The sequence below is a fragment of the Elaeis guineensis genome, chromosome 12 (genome assembly GCF_000442705.2).
Source record: "Elaeis guineensis isolate ETL-2024a chromosome 12, EG11, whole genome shotgun sequence".
NCBI classification, from domain to species: Eukaryota; Viridiplantae; Streptophyta; class Magnoliopsida; order Arecales; family Arecaceae; genus Elaeis; species Elaeis guineensis.
The window spans coordinates 4,610,399-4,626,388 of NC_026004.2; the positions used below are offsets into that span (position 1 = coordinate 4,610,399).

A 15,990-nucleotide genomic window follows, 5' to 3' on the forward strand; every position below is an offset into this window, starting at 1 on the left:
CTCTGTAGCTCTCCAGGTGGTCGATCGGGTCGGTGGAGCCGTCGTAAGGCTCCACGTGCGGCATCTTGAACCGACTTGGGATCGGCTCGTCAAGGATGAGTCGGGAGAGAGGTTGGGCGGTCTGGAAGTCAGTGTCGTTCGAGTACTTCTGCCCGTCCACCTGCAACTGGGCAAGCCGACGGTCGATCTCGTCGAACCTGCATTCGTAGTCGTCGATCCGTCGGTGCTGGGAGACCCCAGGAGTAGAGTCTCCGGAAGAGTTCGAGAGAGAGGCGGACAGCGTTCGCGGTCGCTTCTCCTTCCTCGCTCGTTCTAGCTGGGAGGGAGAATGCCGTCGGGACCGACGGGTGTCGCGCCGTGGCCGCCCCTCCTCTCCGTGGGAGCGCTGTGGCAGGTGCTCCTGTGGAGGCGACGGAGATCGACGCGGGCGTCGGCGGCTACTCCTGGAGGGCATCGGACGTGCTGCCGGTTGCCCGACCGGTGATGGCGGCAGCTGGACCGGCTGTTGCTGAAGGCTTTTGACCGCATCCGTCAGCACGGTCATCTGCCACATGATCGCCACGATCTGCGCCTCCGTGATCACCGCGGGGTGCGGAGAGCTGGGTTCCGCCGCGGAGGGTGGAGGAGAGGCCTCTTCCCGGCGGGAAGAGCGCCTCGTCGACCCGGTGACCCTCGATCGCTGAGCTTTTGTCTTTGTCATGCCCCCCCTTCCTGGTGCGCCAATCTGTTGCGGCCAATCCCCTCGTCGTCTGGTCGTCGGGAACAAGCGCCTGCAAAAGAAAGTCCACGCTGACCGGAGGCAGCTTTGGCGGGAACCCTCCGACGGTCAAGTCAGAGAGGAGACTAGGCAACAGTGAAAAGGAGACAAGGAGCTCTACGGGGAGAGAGGGAGAGAGAGAGAGAGAGAGCAAGCCTGAGTGTTTTCTCCCTGAAGCCCCCTGTAGCACTGTTGCCTTCTCCGATTTATAGTAGGAGGTGGTATGGCCCCACCGTCGGTGATGTAGACAACTGGAGAGTTGTCAAATCACCGAAAGTTGTCATGCCGTTGACAAAGTTGACAGGTCCCAAAAATTAATTCTCGTCCTTAGCAGGACAGCGCCCCAGGCTTCCTGGCAGGGTAATGCCCCCTGGCGTTCGTGTGGCGTTTACTTGATGGGACTGCTGCCCACGCCGCTCATCCGGCATCTAGGAAGGCCTGTAGAGGTGGGACGACAGCCATCCAAACCGATAGTGAGTCGTCGGCGTCTCATTCGATGGGAAGTCGGTGACGGGGGGTCGGCCCTTAGGCGATCGGAGGTGACGTGGGGCCGCTAGGCCGATTCGTTTCAGTCGGGGCGCAATCGATAGTCGCTATCGGTGTCGCCCTCGGTCGGTCGGTCGGATGGAGTCGGTCGGTCGGTATATCCCAATAATGAGTATTTTTTTTCAAAAAGAAAGAAAGAAAGAAATACCCCTTGAGACAACAGAGAAGAAGCAAGGATTTTACTGTTACCAGGATAATTTACCCATGCATTTGGTATGGAAGGAATCATGAGGTCTTGTAGTTCGATGCTGAGGAAATGATACTTGTCATGGGAAGAACTACTAAGCTTAGAACGATGTTTTCCGAGTTCAGGTAAGTTTCCAATTGGTGTGACACCTTAGACAGAGATCGCTTTGTTTTATGTAAGGGCTAAGGCCATGATCACCACCACCAACACCTTTTCTCTCTTCCCTACACTTAGAGGTGACAATGGGACAGATACAGGCCGCATCGGAGCTGTCCTAACCTAATTAATAAATAAGATAAAAATGCAGAATTGAATCTACCATTTTATAAAATAAATAATCTAATGAATTGCATCTAGTTAAGTAGATTAAACAGTTAAGCATTATCATTCTTATCTGCACTTGGTACCATTCCAAACTCACATTGATCTTTTTATGTACTAATTCTATCTCTTTTATCATGCATCAAATTAGGCTTGCTTAACTTTTACTCAGAAAAAGACAATATTGAATTAGGTTGTGTCCTAATCATATCAAATCCATTTATTATATTTTTTCTTGAAAAATTATAATTTGTTATTTTATCTTTCATTGTTTCCCAAGTAAGGGGATGATCCAAGAAAGAATCCTGCTTGACATATGGTTTTCAACATTTTGTTGCGAATGGAACTGATTCAAAATCGAATCAATTCATGTTTTGGTTTGACTTCTAAATATACTACTTTCTTACACCATGCGGTAGGAAATATATAAAAACTTGATCCACAATCCACTCACCCCTTAAAAATATTTAAAACCATATGAGCGTTATGCACAAAATTCCCATGAAGAACTTATATTATTGTACATGACTCTTTCAACATCCATCATATTTGTTGCAATGTTTTATGATCATTGTTTATAAGAAAAGATAGGTGTTATTTGTAGGGCACTTATCTACAAATTTCTTTGATCATATTGACTTGATTGCTGCTACCTCAATATTGTCTATTTTAACACCATGCCTTCTGCATGTATAGTGCCAAAATCATTGCAAGAAAATTTTTTGCATGTTTTAGTGATGGCAATACTATTTAATATATATAAACAATAAGGAATTTTGCTCAAGATCTCCGAGGAACGAACACCATGTAACATATGAGGTTGATTCCCCGCATAATGATGAGCTTACTACATTGTGATCTAAAGATCATGTATTTGAAATAAGAAAACAGTCACTCTTTACAAGAGAAATACAGATGTATACATCTGACATTTCCTAAACTTTGCAATGGCGGAAGGCTTATGTACCACAACTACACATGTAGGAAAAGAGCTTTTTTTTTGCACGATAAATTGTATGAGCAAATAATAAAATATGTGTAAACTAATTTGGAGTACAAAATAATTTTTGTATAAGAATTTTGTATACATATGTTTGTAAAAGAGCAATAGAGGAATTGTTTGCTGGACAAAATTACCTATGGATGCTGTTATGGTGATCTGAATGCAGCCCCGCGTGATTTGCTTATGCATGACACAAGCATGTTTGCCAGGCAAATTCTTGCATGCGCTTTTCCTTTTTTTTTTTCCAGTAACACAAGAAGTAAAGACTATATTAATGAGAGAAAAATTCTTTGTACACTATATTTGATGCAGAAAAAGTATATCATCTCATCTGATTGGGCTACCTAGTCATTATTTTTCAATACACATTTAATATCCATAATTTTATTTTTTTATTTGAAATTTTGAATGATAAAAATGTCCGTCCTCTTCTGAAAAATTATAATATCCTATATCCATGTCATAACGTCCTATGCTCAAATTATAGCTTTATGAAAAAGATGTAATAATTTTTTTTTCTATAAATCATATAGAGAAAAGAATATTTTCATCATTAAAAATTTATAAAATTTTTAAATGATAAAAATATCATTTTTTTCTATGACATTTCGTGAAAAAATTATAACATTCTATGTAGGAAGTCATAATTTGAGCGTAGGATGTCATAATACGATTATCAATATGAAAAGTGATATTTTTATCATTCAAAATTTCAAATGAAAAAATGAAATCACAGACATTAAATGCATATTGAAAAGCGATGACTACATCGCCCAATCACATGGAGTGATGCATTTTTTCAACACTGGATGCAGTGTACAAAGAGTTTCTCACTGATGAGAAGATAACCATAGTGTTTACAAAAGACTAAGCAGTAAAACCCACAAAAGATGGGGCTCAAAACAAGGATATGTGGCCCATACACCAAAGTAGAGCTACCAACTACCTAACACACTGAAACCATAAAGGATAGAAAGAAAATACCAAATAACCATGTAAAACATGAGATATATCAGAAGTTATAAGTCTGAAATTGTTGTAAGGCAGATAAGCAAAGCAATCAGCAGTATGATATGAAGTCATTGATAAGTCTAGAAGAATAATCAACAAATATAGCACGGCACAGGAGCAGCTAACTTCCAGAGTGCCAAGACAGCTAATAGTAAGCTGAAGAAATTAGCAGCATATGAGCACTGAAGTAGAGTTAGAAAAACTCATAAACCTACAGAATAGATAATGAAACTGCATCTGCCTGATGGTAAGCAGCTGCTGAAGAAGGAAGTAAACCCATTTAAGAAGATAACAGAGCTACATTATATGATGATACCAACATATATAACACCAGTCATCTACAAACTTGATTATGGCAACATGAAGTACACTAGTTGATGTAAATGAAACACAAGTAGCAGCATCACCAACATTGACAGCATAGAACACCCTGTGCTGGAAAATTGACAAGAAAATCCAAACATGCATAAGGAAAAAGAACAGTAAAGCCACTAAATGAGAGAATAATATGGGAAAATAACTGCAGCCAGCAACCAGCAACCATCTAGGGTTAACATTAGTACTGAAAATCTACAAATACTAATGAATAGCAAAGATAGTTGATTGAATATAAGAGATTGGATTGTAGTCTTCCATCACCATTTCAACATGATGATTAACAACAGTAACAATTGGATGACACCAAGGAAAAGAAAATGGCTCAAAGTGAACATAATCGCACAGAGTCATTTCGGCATATCCAACTTAGCAAAACAAAGCACTCTGAGGCAAATAGTATAAATATAGCACATAATAATGAAATTATATGCAACCAGCCCACAAACCGAGACCAATCCAAGATGTTGCAGAGGTAATAGCAAACAGAACATATAACATGATGAGACTAATATAAGGAAATCAGTGATGTCACCGAAATCCAATATCATAAGCATCAGCATGAAGAAGTTGTAGGCCATACAAATCGACATCAGCTCTCGTATTTCATTTAAAATCACCAAGCAAAGCCCTACTATCTATATAATCAACTAGTTGATTAGCTTCAGAATATATGTGAGAAATTGTAAATGAAAGATAAGATACCTTTCAGGCTCATAAATCTTGAACAATAGGGCTGTGCACATGATTGAGTAATCACCCTCAATCCAAGAGAAATGCTTTACGCACCGTTCGTGGTAATTGATTTTCGTACACGACTGACGAAATTTTATTTTTTATACTATGTCCGGCTTCACATGAGCCAATCATCACGGACAATATGCGCAAGCTGCACAGCCCATGGTGCACAAAATATTTCTCTCAATCCAAATATGAAGAGCATTGAAATTCTGAATTGCAACCTTGACTCTCAATCAAACAGCTAGTAATTCAATAAAAAAACTACAAGAAGACCTTAAGAATTTACCTCTAGCTTGAATTAGCTTACCATTACGATTCTTGATAACATAATTAGCTTGTCATTGTATCCCTAATGATATCCCTAGCTACCGCATTGGTGCAACAACACCAATACATCAAAGTTAAGCATGCCAACGGAAGGAGGCAGCCATAAAACTATTAAAGATGAGGTAATCCAGTGAGGAAAAGAGTAAGTACTATACTTACATGGCACGTCATTATCAGGCCGAACAACTGAGAAATTAGAATTACATGACGCATGAGCTATTCAAATAATTTGTTGCGGAGAAAATTGAACCGAAGATTATTTCACACCTTGCCATATGAACTATGTTACACATGCTAAAAGAAGTTGCTTATCATGCTCTATCAAGAGATTAGACATATAATCGATAAAATTTAATAAATAATTAGGAAAGAAATCAAGTTGACATACGTGGCACAGGCGCACAGCCGTTGTCCATGTAGGCAAAGGAATGTATAATGACCACATGCTTACAATCTTCATTTTGCCTTGGTAGCACTCAATGCATACAATAGAATCCGTACACTAATCGGAGCATGTATTTACTATTGGCCATATAAATTAGCTATTAATCCATTACGGTATCAAAATGTTTTAAGAACTTAAGGTGTCAAATAACGCTTAGTGCAACCCGGACACGTGGCAGACAACTGATTTCTTGTATTTTTTTACTGACACGTCCAGATACGGTAACAATTAGTCAGCAGTGCCGGTCAAAATCTATCCGTCCGAATCGTCACCATACAACCAGGAAGCAGAATGTCTACGGTCCACATACCATTCCTTCCACATCGATGAGAATCACCAGCCGTCCAAATACTCCAGTTCCCGTTCATCAAAACGGCGAACCACCAGGAAGATGAACCCCGGAATTCGAAAGTGCCGTCCTCCTCCCTCCGGCATCCCGTTGCGCACCTCATCCGACTTCTCAAACGAAGAAAATAATAAAAAGCAAAAAAAAAGTACAAAAAAGCGCCACCACCACCGTTACCGACGAGCGACATCCTACGCCTCCCTCCAGAAGCCGGGATCCAGATCCACACCACAAGAAACGGACGACGAGGAGCGAAAAGAGATCAAATCCAATCCCATTCCCTTCGATTACTTGATTTCTTGGCGACGACCAAGAAGGTAAGAAAGAAAGAGCTATGCAAGGGCGGCCGCCGCTGAGCCGGACGGCGAGCTTCCGGGCGGAGAGTCTGGGTCAGATCGTGCTCCAACTCGTGGGCAACCTCGGCTTCGCCATCTTCGTCCTCGGCGTCCTCGCATTCACCATCATCGCCGCCACCTACCACCCCGACGACCCCCTCCTCCACGCCTCCTCCAAGCTCACCTCCTTCCTTACATCCACCTCCTCCGCCACCTTCCGCTCCGATGACTCCGTCCTCCGCACCGGCGAGGACTTCCTCAACGCCTCCGCTGGCTCCAACGACGACTCCTCCACTGCCATCCGCCTCTCCGACGTTTCGACCACCGCCGCTGGCGACTGCGACGACAAGGGCGGCCCCATCGCCTGCAAGGAGCCGGAGGTCTACCACGTCATGATGCACGCTGCCATCGAGACCTTCCGCAACAACCACTTCTACCGCTTCGGCAAGCCCGTCCCCGGCGCCGGCGACGGACGCACCTGCGACATGGCCTGGCGCTTCCGCCCTAAGGACGCCAAGCGCGCCGCCTTCTACAAGGACTACCGCCGCTTCGAGCTCGCCCGCGGCCCCAACTGCACCTACTCTATCGTCAAGATTGGCGACTACCATTCCGGTGTCAACGCTCGCAAGAAGAAGAACAAGCTCAAGGGCGGCCCCTCCACGGCCACCCTCTCGTCCTCCTCCGCCGACGAATCCGATCCCAGGAAGGGCGAGAAGCCCCTGGTTGTTCCGGTCGTCGGCGAGGACGTGAACGACACCCTCCCGGTGGTGGAGTCCGAGGGCAAGTTCAGCGCCGGCAAGTACCTCATCTATACTGGCGGCGGCGACCGCTGCAAGCCCATGAACCACTACCTCTGGAGCTTCCTTTGTGCCCTGGGAGAAGCCCAGTACCTGAACCGAACCCTCGTCATGGATCTCAGCATCTGCCTCAATTCGATGTACACTTCCACGAATCAAGACGAGGAGGGCAAGGATTTCCGGTTCTACTTCGATTTCGAGCACTTGAGGGACTCGGCATCGGTCCTTGACGAGCGCCAGTTCTGGAAAGACTGGGCCTTGTGGCAGAAGAAGGACCGGCTGGGCCTCCACCTGGTGGAGAACTTCAAAATCACGCCCATGAAGCTGGCCGAGGTGAAGGACGCCCTCATCATGAGGAAGTTCGGTGCTGTCGAGCCTGACAACTACTGGTACAGGGTCTGTGAGGGGGAAACAGAGTCGGTGATCCAGAGGCCATGGAACCTCATTTGGAAATCTCGCCGCTTGATGGATATTGTCTCCGGTATTGCCTCAAAGATGAACTGGGACTTTGATTCGGTTCATGTTGTCAGAGGAGAGAAGGCAAGGAACACCGAGCTCTGGCCCAATTTAGCAAGGGACACATCCCCTGAGGCTCTCGTGTCGACACTGGGGGAGAAGATTGATGATGGGAGGCACCTTTATGTTGCTACAAATGAGCCTGATACCTCCTTCTTTGATCCATTGAAGGATAAGTATCCAGTTCATTTCCTTGACGATTTCAAGGACTTGTGGGGTGAGAACAGTGAGTGGTATACAGAGACCCAGAGCCTCAACAATGGGATTCCGGTGGAGTTTGATGGCTACATGAGGGTGGAGGTGGACACTGAAGTGTTCCTGAGGGGCAAGAAGCAGATTGAGACATTCAATGATCTCACAAGTGATTGCAAAGATGGGATTAATACCTGTCGCACAGATTCCTGAACAATCGATGGGTTCACTTGGTATGCGGAAATTTTGAAGAGTTTTCCCCATGTTATTTGCTTTAGGTTTCTGGATTTTGCCTAAGATTTGGTGTAGATTCCTATTGCCTTATCAGAAAATTTAGTTCTTGGTGTGATAGGGGCTGCTATGCTATGCCTACGGATTGGTAGCATTCTGATGAATTTGTTGTCTAGCAAGCTTACTGTTTTCTTATTGAAATTTGTGTTAACTATATTAGTTGAGTTGTTTGGATACAATGGCCTTTTTGTTGTCCTCAATGCTGGAGCAGCTAGTTTGTTTCTGTTATGCTGATTGCCATTGATGGCAATTTGTTGTTGGTCATGGTTCTCTTAGAATGTCTCTTTGATATCTGCTTCTTTACCGAATCTTAGAAGCTTTAACTTCTTTCCAGAGCAGGTCCCTACAGTGTCATCATTGCCTAATATTGTAATATCCTTATCACAAACAATTGTAATTATTTTTGGGGTTTTTGATAATAAACAACCTGAGTTGGACATGAGTATGCTAATTGATGAACTTCTAGTGTTGCCATTTCTTGAACATTTGTGGTTAACTCCTTTAGTGAGCATCTAATGTTGCCTGTTTATTTAGAGTATCTAAGTAAATGAACAGAAAATTACATTGAGTTAGATAAGTTGGGATTATTAGCACCTGGTCAGGCATCTGAAAATTCTGTTGGCAAAGCCTATTCCTTTTCCAAATGTCGTGATGTTTTTTTTTATTTAACTTGGCTTAGCATCTGGGTATAGATTTTTAGTGCAGCTATGAACAGAGCACTCTATGTAACTTTGTTTCTTTGGACCTTTCTAGTTGTATTACAGCTGTTGTATATTTCAACTGATTTCCTTCATGGTTAAGTATCAAACTTTTGTAGTTCTCATCTTTTGCCAACAGCATACTAATTGTTAAATTTTGGTCTAGTTAATTCTGTTGCACCTAAATAAATTGCATTATCCACCATAAATTTTAATTTTCATGAGGATGAATGACCTAGGTTGGCTTTAAAAGAGTACCTTGGATTATGCTGGGCACTGTGCCTTGGAACATTTTTGGGCAATTAATTTTAGCTTTGACATTGTGTGCCTTCTTGAGCGATCATCTGGCCTGGTGCTATGATGTGGATTGACCTTGCTTCTTGGCTACATCGCAGTCTTGCTGTGTGCTTGTCTTTTTATTGATTTTTTTTGTTGTCATGGATATCACTTTGTCGTCTCTGCGACGTCATGAAATTTGCCTTTTGCACACTTTTCCTTCGTATATTCCACCATGGTCTATCTTAATATGTCTTCATCTGTTTGGCTATTCTTCTGGATGGTGCTTAAGTTTTGGTCATATGCGCAAATTCTTTATTATTTCTTATATATTCTGACTATCATTAGAACTCCATATATTCTATTTTATTTAACTGGTGCATTAATGTTAATGGACCTACAAAAGGAAGAATTAACAATGCACTTATTGCCAACATGCTGCCAAATTCAAGAGCTGTATAAGCTATCTTGTAATATTTGCATCAGAGCTTGTAAGCGAGTAACCATGTATATTATTAAGGAGATGTCATTGCTTGCTTTAAATCAAACTGTTGTCCATATGACATAGCATGGGAATTTAAGGCAAAGCATGGCCATTAGAGAATGCACAAAAATCTGTTCTGAATGGAAAATGGCATTCTGGTCATGGCAGTAACAAGGTGAGGCTTCCTTTTCTTTGTGATTAGCTAGTTAATCAAAATATAAATTTCTTTTTTGGTTAAAAGCATATGATACCCATTTCATCTAAATTGTACAGATTTTTGGTTATTGTTGTGTTATTTTTTTTAAGTATGGGAGAAGTATTTATGCACCTTGGTGAAGGCCAAAACTTCCTCTTATTCTGGCTTTTGCATGAATCAAAAATTAAATGATTTCTTTTCTTCCTCACATTCAAATTTTTGGTGGTTGTATGATGTTTGTTTAAAATCCTGTGCAATATGAATGCCTGCTAGACTTCATTGCAAGCCATCAAGAAGCATTCTTGCAGACAAATGGGGGTGCAGATGAGTGTTGATTCAGCGATGCTTTAATAGGGAGCCATCTGTTGTATCAATCAGTTAGATCTAATTGCCTAGTGTGGAGATTTTCACAGCCAATATTTGGTGCCTAAGACACTCTTTGTACATGTTTTAATGTTTTAGAAGTTGTTTTTAATCTTTTCTTGAGCTCTAATGAATTTCATAATAACAAAACATGTCTTAAGTTGTTATTTCTTTTCACTTGTTTGTTGGGTAAATCATTAGTTCAAGCAAGCTTTTAATATGTGAAGTATTGATAATGGTTTTAGAAAATTTTGCAGGTAGGTGGGATGTCAATTTGGCAAAGATATTCAGAGGTAAAATTCTGAAATTATCAAGACAACGTGCATGCTTCTCATTTGATTCCTATTCTTCACATGAAAACATCTGACTTGGTATGTTATTACAAAGCGATAAGCAGACACTTTAAAACAAGTTTCCTGGAAAATTACTGGTTTTCATCATCATTGATGATGTCCTTTATTAACCCACTCAGTAGGCCAGCAGCACATTGTTTTCCCCTCATCCACAAATGTTGGGGTTGACAATGTTGTAGAAGGACGTCGTTTAACACCAACACCATCTGTTGTACAGGGAAGGGAAAGAGATCAGGAGGCTGATTCTTTGGCCAGCATTCCTTCTCACAACAAGATATTGAGCTATGCTGAAATGTTACCAAAAATAAAAAAGCTATGCTGAAAGATCTGAGACTCTGCAACACAGCAGGATGTTCCAGCAATCAGAGTTATCCCAGCAGAACTTGCTCTGTTTGGATAGCTGGCGTATCGACTTGGGAAGGTTGTGAGGCAGCTGAGGCTTGTATAGCCATGAAAAATTTGCAAACCTAGTGCTCTTTATTCTTCACCTCTAATACTCTTTTGGTTGTCATATATGATTTTCTTTGCCAAAATCAACATGAATAGAAACTGCCTTGATATCTAAATTGGTTAACTCTAAGATCAATGCATGTAGCTAGCTTTATTAGATGTTATGCCTAGCTTTTGTCACCATATAAAGGGCAAAAATATAATTAGACCAATGTCTTTTAAGTTTGGATTTTTGCCAGCTTTTATAAGGATCGAACTTCATCGGCAGGGGATCTGTCTTCAATAAATCAGATTTGAAGAAAGAGGAACTTGAAAACCTAGAACCTTTCTTACTCCTTTGATAAATCGTGTGTTAAGGTGTGCTGGCCCTCTTCCTCATGAAGAAGAAGATCTTGCAGTGCTATTTCCATCGCAACATGCTCTCCTGTAGGTGAGTGAGGTTTTGCACTCTTTACATATCTTCTCTTCATTTTTTTCCTGTTATTCATATATTAGACTATATTAGGTCAGCTACTTAGTTCATAATTTATGGTGGTTACTGCTGTGCTGTCTCTGCAGAAATAAATCTAACCTTTACCCTAGCATAGCATTGTTTTTCCTTTTTGTGTGATAATTTGGTTTTCAATACTTTATTACATCCATTTGCTGATTCTTACTATTCATGTTATTTTTGGGAAAGCTCTTTCATATGTCATAATTTTTATTGGTTCATCGTGGAGAAATTAAGGAGCAAAACAAAAAAACAAGAGAGGAGGAAACAGAAAATTAGGGAAAGGAGGGAAAGATAGAGCAAGGAAAGCAGGAAAAAATGAGAAAGGGAAGGCAATAGGAGGGGTAACAGATGCCTAGACTGTTAGAAACTTAGAATACCTCTAATGCTGTGATTCTGAAGGCTCTTAATCAGAAAAGGGCAAAAGGAGCTCTACAGGTTGTGAAATTTTTCGCCAAGGGATGGTTATGTTTGGTGTCACCCACACCTGCAGCTGGACGGTCTTCTGTGAATAAGGTTGGCAGGGATTACAAGATTTTACTTAAGGGTCTGAGTTTACAGGTAGGGATAGAAGTAATTCGAAAGTAAACCCTTCCAGCACATGTGAAGGAAAAATTCTTGTTCTCTTTTGCTTTTGGATGGACCAGTGATTGTGGAAGGTACAAGTTGTGAAGATGTTGGTGGAAAATGTAGTTGATCTTTGCTTCAGTACAATCTAATCAAAACACTAAACTATTGATCACTCTGTTCCATTCCCAATCATGCCATATGTTTTTGAAGGCTGTGAGCCTTTGAAGTTAGTTTTCACAAAGTGTTGGTTATTTCACCAATTTTGGGCACAAAAAGATAATGAATGACTAGGTTGAGAGATGGAGAGAGAATTGCAGATTGACAATAAGAAAATAATGATCAAGTAGGCACTATCCATCAATGCAACTTTAAAGTTCAATTGGTACAACCAATGGTTCTCCCATCCCTAACTCTTTGCAAGGTGTCCTCCGCTAACATAAATAAACAAGTGCACTAGCCAATGTTTAATATCTTCTCTTCCTTGGATCACTCAACTTTTGATAAATCATTACAAAAAAATCATCATTACAATGTTTTTCTTAGGCTTCCTCGAGCCTTTTACTTCCCTCAGGGAGAAAAAAAAAATGCAGTGTCTCAGTACATGTTGGCTATCTAGTTTGACAAGCAACTGATTAGGGTTTTTTGCAGATGTGAAGAGGTTAAATTGCTGCCAAAAATAACTACAACAATTCCAAACTTTTTTGACGTGCAGCAAGTCACCATTAACCTTATTTGTGAAATCCCAGCTCTCGAAATTCAAATATACTCTCTTTCACACACACACACACACACACAGAGAGCGAGAGAGAGAGAGAGAGAGAGGGGTTTCGTGGATTAAATCAATTAATTGGAATATATTTCTGAGTGTTATGTGTTGGTATTGTTCTAGGGTAACGTTATGCATGACTGTTATTATGGTTGCAATTATATTTCAGATGTTGTATTTATGTTAAGCTACCAAAACTTTTATCTTTTTCTCTGGAGGTGGTTACCAAATGTTGTAATTTCGTCAACTTAATTCACCTTATATTAATTCTTCTTTTTCTTCTCTCGGCATCTCAGCACATAAAGATAGACTTGCTGCGCTGATCTAGGAAAAGAACTTCAAATGAAAGAACTCTCATAAAGAAATGAAGGAAGGTGGATGGGAGCATTTTACCCCTTGATGTCATGGCTGATATTCTTCAACAGCTACCTATGACGATGATCATAAAGTTCAGGTGCATTTGCAAATCTTGTTTTTTTTTCCTTGGGTTGACTATCTTAACAGCCTGAGTGCAGAAATATTTTGTTGACTTTTAGACTCATACTGTGCAATTTATACAGTCCTGTTTGTTTTCCATGCAACTAGTATTTTAGTTGAGGTCATGCCATGGATTTACTGCCATTTATATTCTATTGATGATAAATTTTACTGTCAATTCTTGATTTTGCTGGTTGATTTATGTTTAATTTCTGATTTATATTTAAGTGTGTTCAAAGTAAAAATAGGTGTATATAAACAAGCCTTATTGCACAGATATTAAGTTGATATCGGCTAAACACAAAACTTCTGTCAAACAAGTAACCAGATGTTAGGTTCTTTTATATCTGCTCAGCTAGGGTTGACTGTTCGTTTAGCATTTCCTGAAAAATCCAATTCCTGGTTTTGTTTGTTCACTCCTTGGGAAGGGTGCTTCTGTTGGCTGGCCAACAGGTATTCTGCCATATGAGACTGGTTTACACTGTGGTGGTTTTCTAGCAGTCTATGGTTTCCATGGCATGTTTGATGCTCTCGAGTGTGAATTCGAGCATCCATAAAATATTCTTTTGTTTAAATAAATATTTTAACAAATACAGAGACTTACTAACAACAGAAGAAGACTGGGGCACAACTATCAATAATCATTAGCCATTTGTTAGGTGGTTGAGATGCTGTCAAATGAAAGTTGTGAACTAATAATATTTTTAGGAGAAAAATGTGATCTAATTGCTAGCCTGATTCCTGATCGGTACTGTTACTCTCTCTGAAAAGAGTATGTGCACATAATCAGCTTGTGGGACAAAATGTAATCAGATGAAACACCTCGTTGCTGCAGTTGAACATCGCAATTTACATCATGCATAAACTCATTGCTGAAGGGCACGCGTTCTTCAAAAGCCAACTGTAGTTTGTGGGCTTACACAGGTCTGGTCCATCATGCTTCCGTCTATAGCAATTAGCTGGGTCACCTCCCGTCCCTTTCCCAGCACCCTCAGCTTCGGCGGACAGATAGTATTCACATGCAAGCCCCCATGCTGCAATGCAACGTGCCCAGTGGCTGGACAGAAACTGGCACATTGAAGCTGAGAGTGAGATTCAATGCATATCTATCCCGGTCATGGCCAAACCCTTTCAAGAATACCACCAAAGTGACTGGTGATAACGGTGGCAGATCCTTGTAATATGGGTTGCCGGTCTTACAGCTCCCTGTTTGGCATGCCAGCCGCCTTTTGCCATTGCCAGTGCACTTTGTGCGTGCCCTTATAAATCTAGACCACTCAGGCTGGATAAGCAAGGTTCTCCACATGCTGCTTTTTAGCTTGCATCCAGTCAAGTTCTTCAGTAGCCAAGGATGGTCCGGACTGTCCAGAATTTTAGCTGTGAGACTAGTATTTCAAGTTTCTAACCTCCAACGAGGAAAACAAAGAAGATAGATGACCATATCTTTTGCATCCATTATGCGGAGGCTTCTTGTGATTCGTATGCTGATTGAGAGGGTTTTGTGGGAGTTTGATCTCTGAATTGCAATTTAAAGAATAGAGAGGGTAGGGTTGTCCAAGGTGGAAAAGGAGAGTATTCCAGAGGTTACCTTATTGTGAGTCAGAGTAAGAATATTATTGCTGTCACATTAAATAAAGCAAAGCTTTGGGTGGATCATTTTTTGGGATGTATCCTGTAGCATAGCTCATGTCTCATGCACCTAGACTCCTGAAAGATGTTTACATTTTTTTTGTCCGTGAATCCAGATGATGTTACACTGATAGAAGCTAATTTTACTAATTCCATGAGACTTGTCTTATAAAATGGTTTGCCTAATATTGCTTATAAAAAGTATGAGCATATTTTGAAAGTTCTAGAATGGTTTAATTTACTGCCATAAAAAAAATCAGAATTTGATTGTTAATTCCTTGTTTGTAGGAAAAATTGATGTCTTGTTTTATGCATAGTTTAGGGAGTAAAATTTAATGATGATCATAAAAACGCATCAAATATGAATGTTTTGGTCAAGATTCTTCATTATTAAATGGCAGCCAAACCTGATATTGGTCCTTCGGCTGTGATTTGATTTGCTGATTACTCCAGCGACATTATTGATTAGAGCCCGCTAAAATCTTTGGTACTTCAACATGGTAGTTAAAAATTCTTGAAAAGAATCAAGCAAGCATGCTGTGCAAGCTTAGCAACTGTTGAATCATTAGCAGTTCATTTCTATGTTGTTCGAGTCTCCTTTTTATGTGTGTATTTGCTTTCAATGGTCTATAGCGTATGGTTTATATGTTGCTTACATTTATAAAGCTCTGTTAGCGGCCCTGCATGATTAGCCCATCTTGCTATAACAAACAAGAGAAATTTTTTGTGCACCGTGGGAAGTACAAAATCGCACGCACCGTCTATGGTGATTGGCTCATGTACGAGGTCGAAAGAAAAAAAAATTTGTTTTTTGTGTGCTGCATCACAATTGTGCATGTGAGCCAATCATTGGGGATGGTGCGCGCATTCTGCACCGCCCGCGGTGCACAGAGAATTTCTCAATAAACAAAGGCAGGCTGTATCCAGCATATACTTGAAGTTCAAATTTTGTACAGACCAGACCTAAGGCCAGCCCACCCCTTCAGCCCCATGCCCAAATAAACATAGCTGAGCGTGATTTTTGTTCATTGGCCATGCTTATGGGCCA

At 41.1% G+C, this 15,990-nt stretch overlaps 1 protein-coding gene across 5 annotated transcripts; it reads left to right on the forward strand.

Annotated features, from left to right (window-relative positions):
- Positions 1–6,023: 6,023 nt before the first annotated feature.
- On the forward strand, positions 6,024–15,044 carry LOC105055624 (uncharacterized). Of its 5 annotated transcripts, none has more exons than XM_073246625.1 (6): positions 6,024–8,132; positions 10,465–10,500; positions 10,778–10,981; positions 11,250–11,440; positions 13,133–13,290; positions 14,149–15,044. In XM_073246625.1, exon 1 carries the CDS (start codon positions 6,394–6,396, stop codon positions 8,110–8,112), a length of 1,719 nt encoding a protein of 572 aa, XP_073102726.1. In that variant the 5' UTR covers positions 6,024–6,393; the 3' UTR covers positions 8,113–8,132; positions 10,465–10,500; positions 10,778–10,981; positions 11,250–11,440; positions 13,133–13,290; positions 14,149–15,044. The 5 variants fall into 5 exon arrangements, with proteins under 5 accessions (XP_073102726.1, XP_073102727.1, XP_073102725.1 ...); XM_073246626.1 differs by having other exon boundaries at positions 11,279–11,440; XM_073246624.1 differs by having other exon boundaries at positions 10,465–10,578; positions 10,778–11,440.
- The last annotated feature ends 946 nt before the right edge of the window (positions 15,045–15,990 follow it).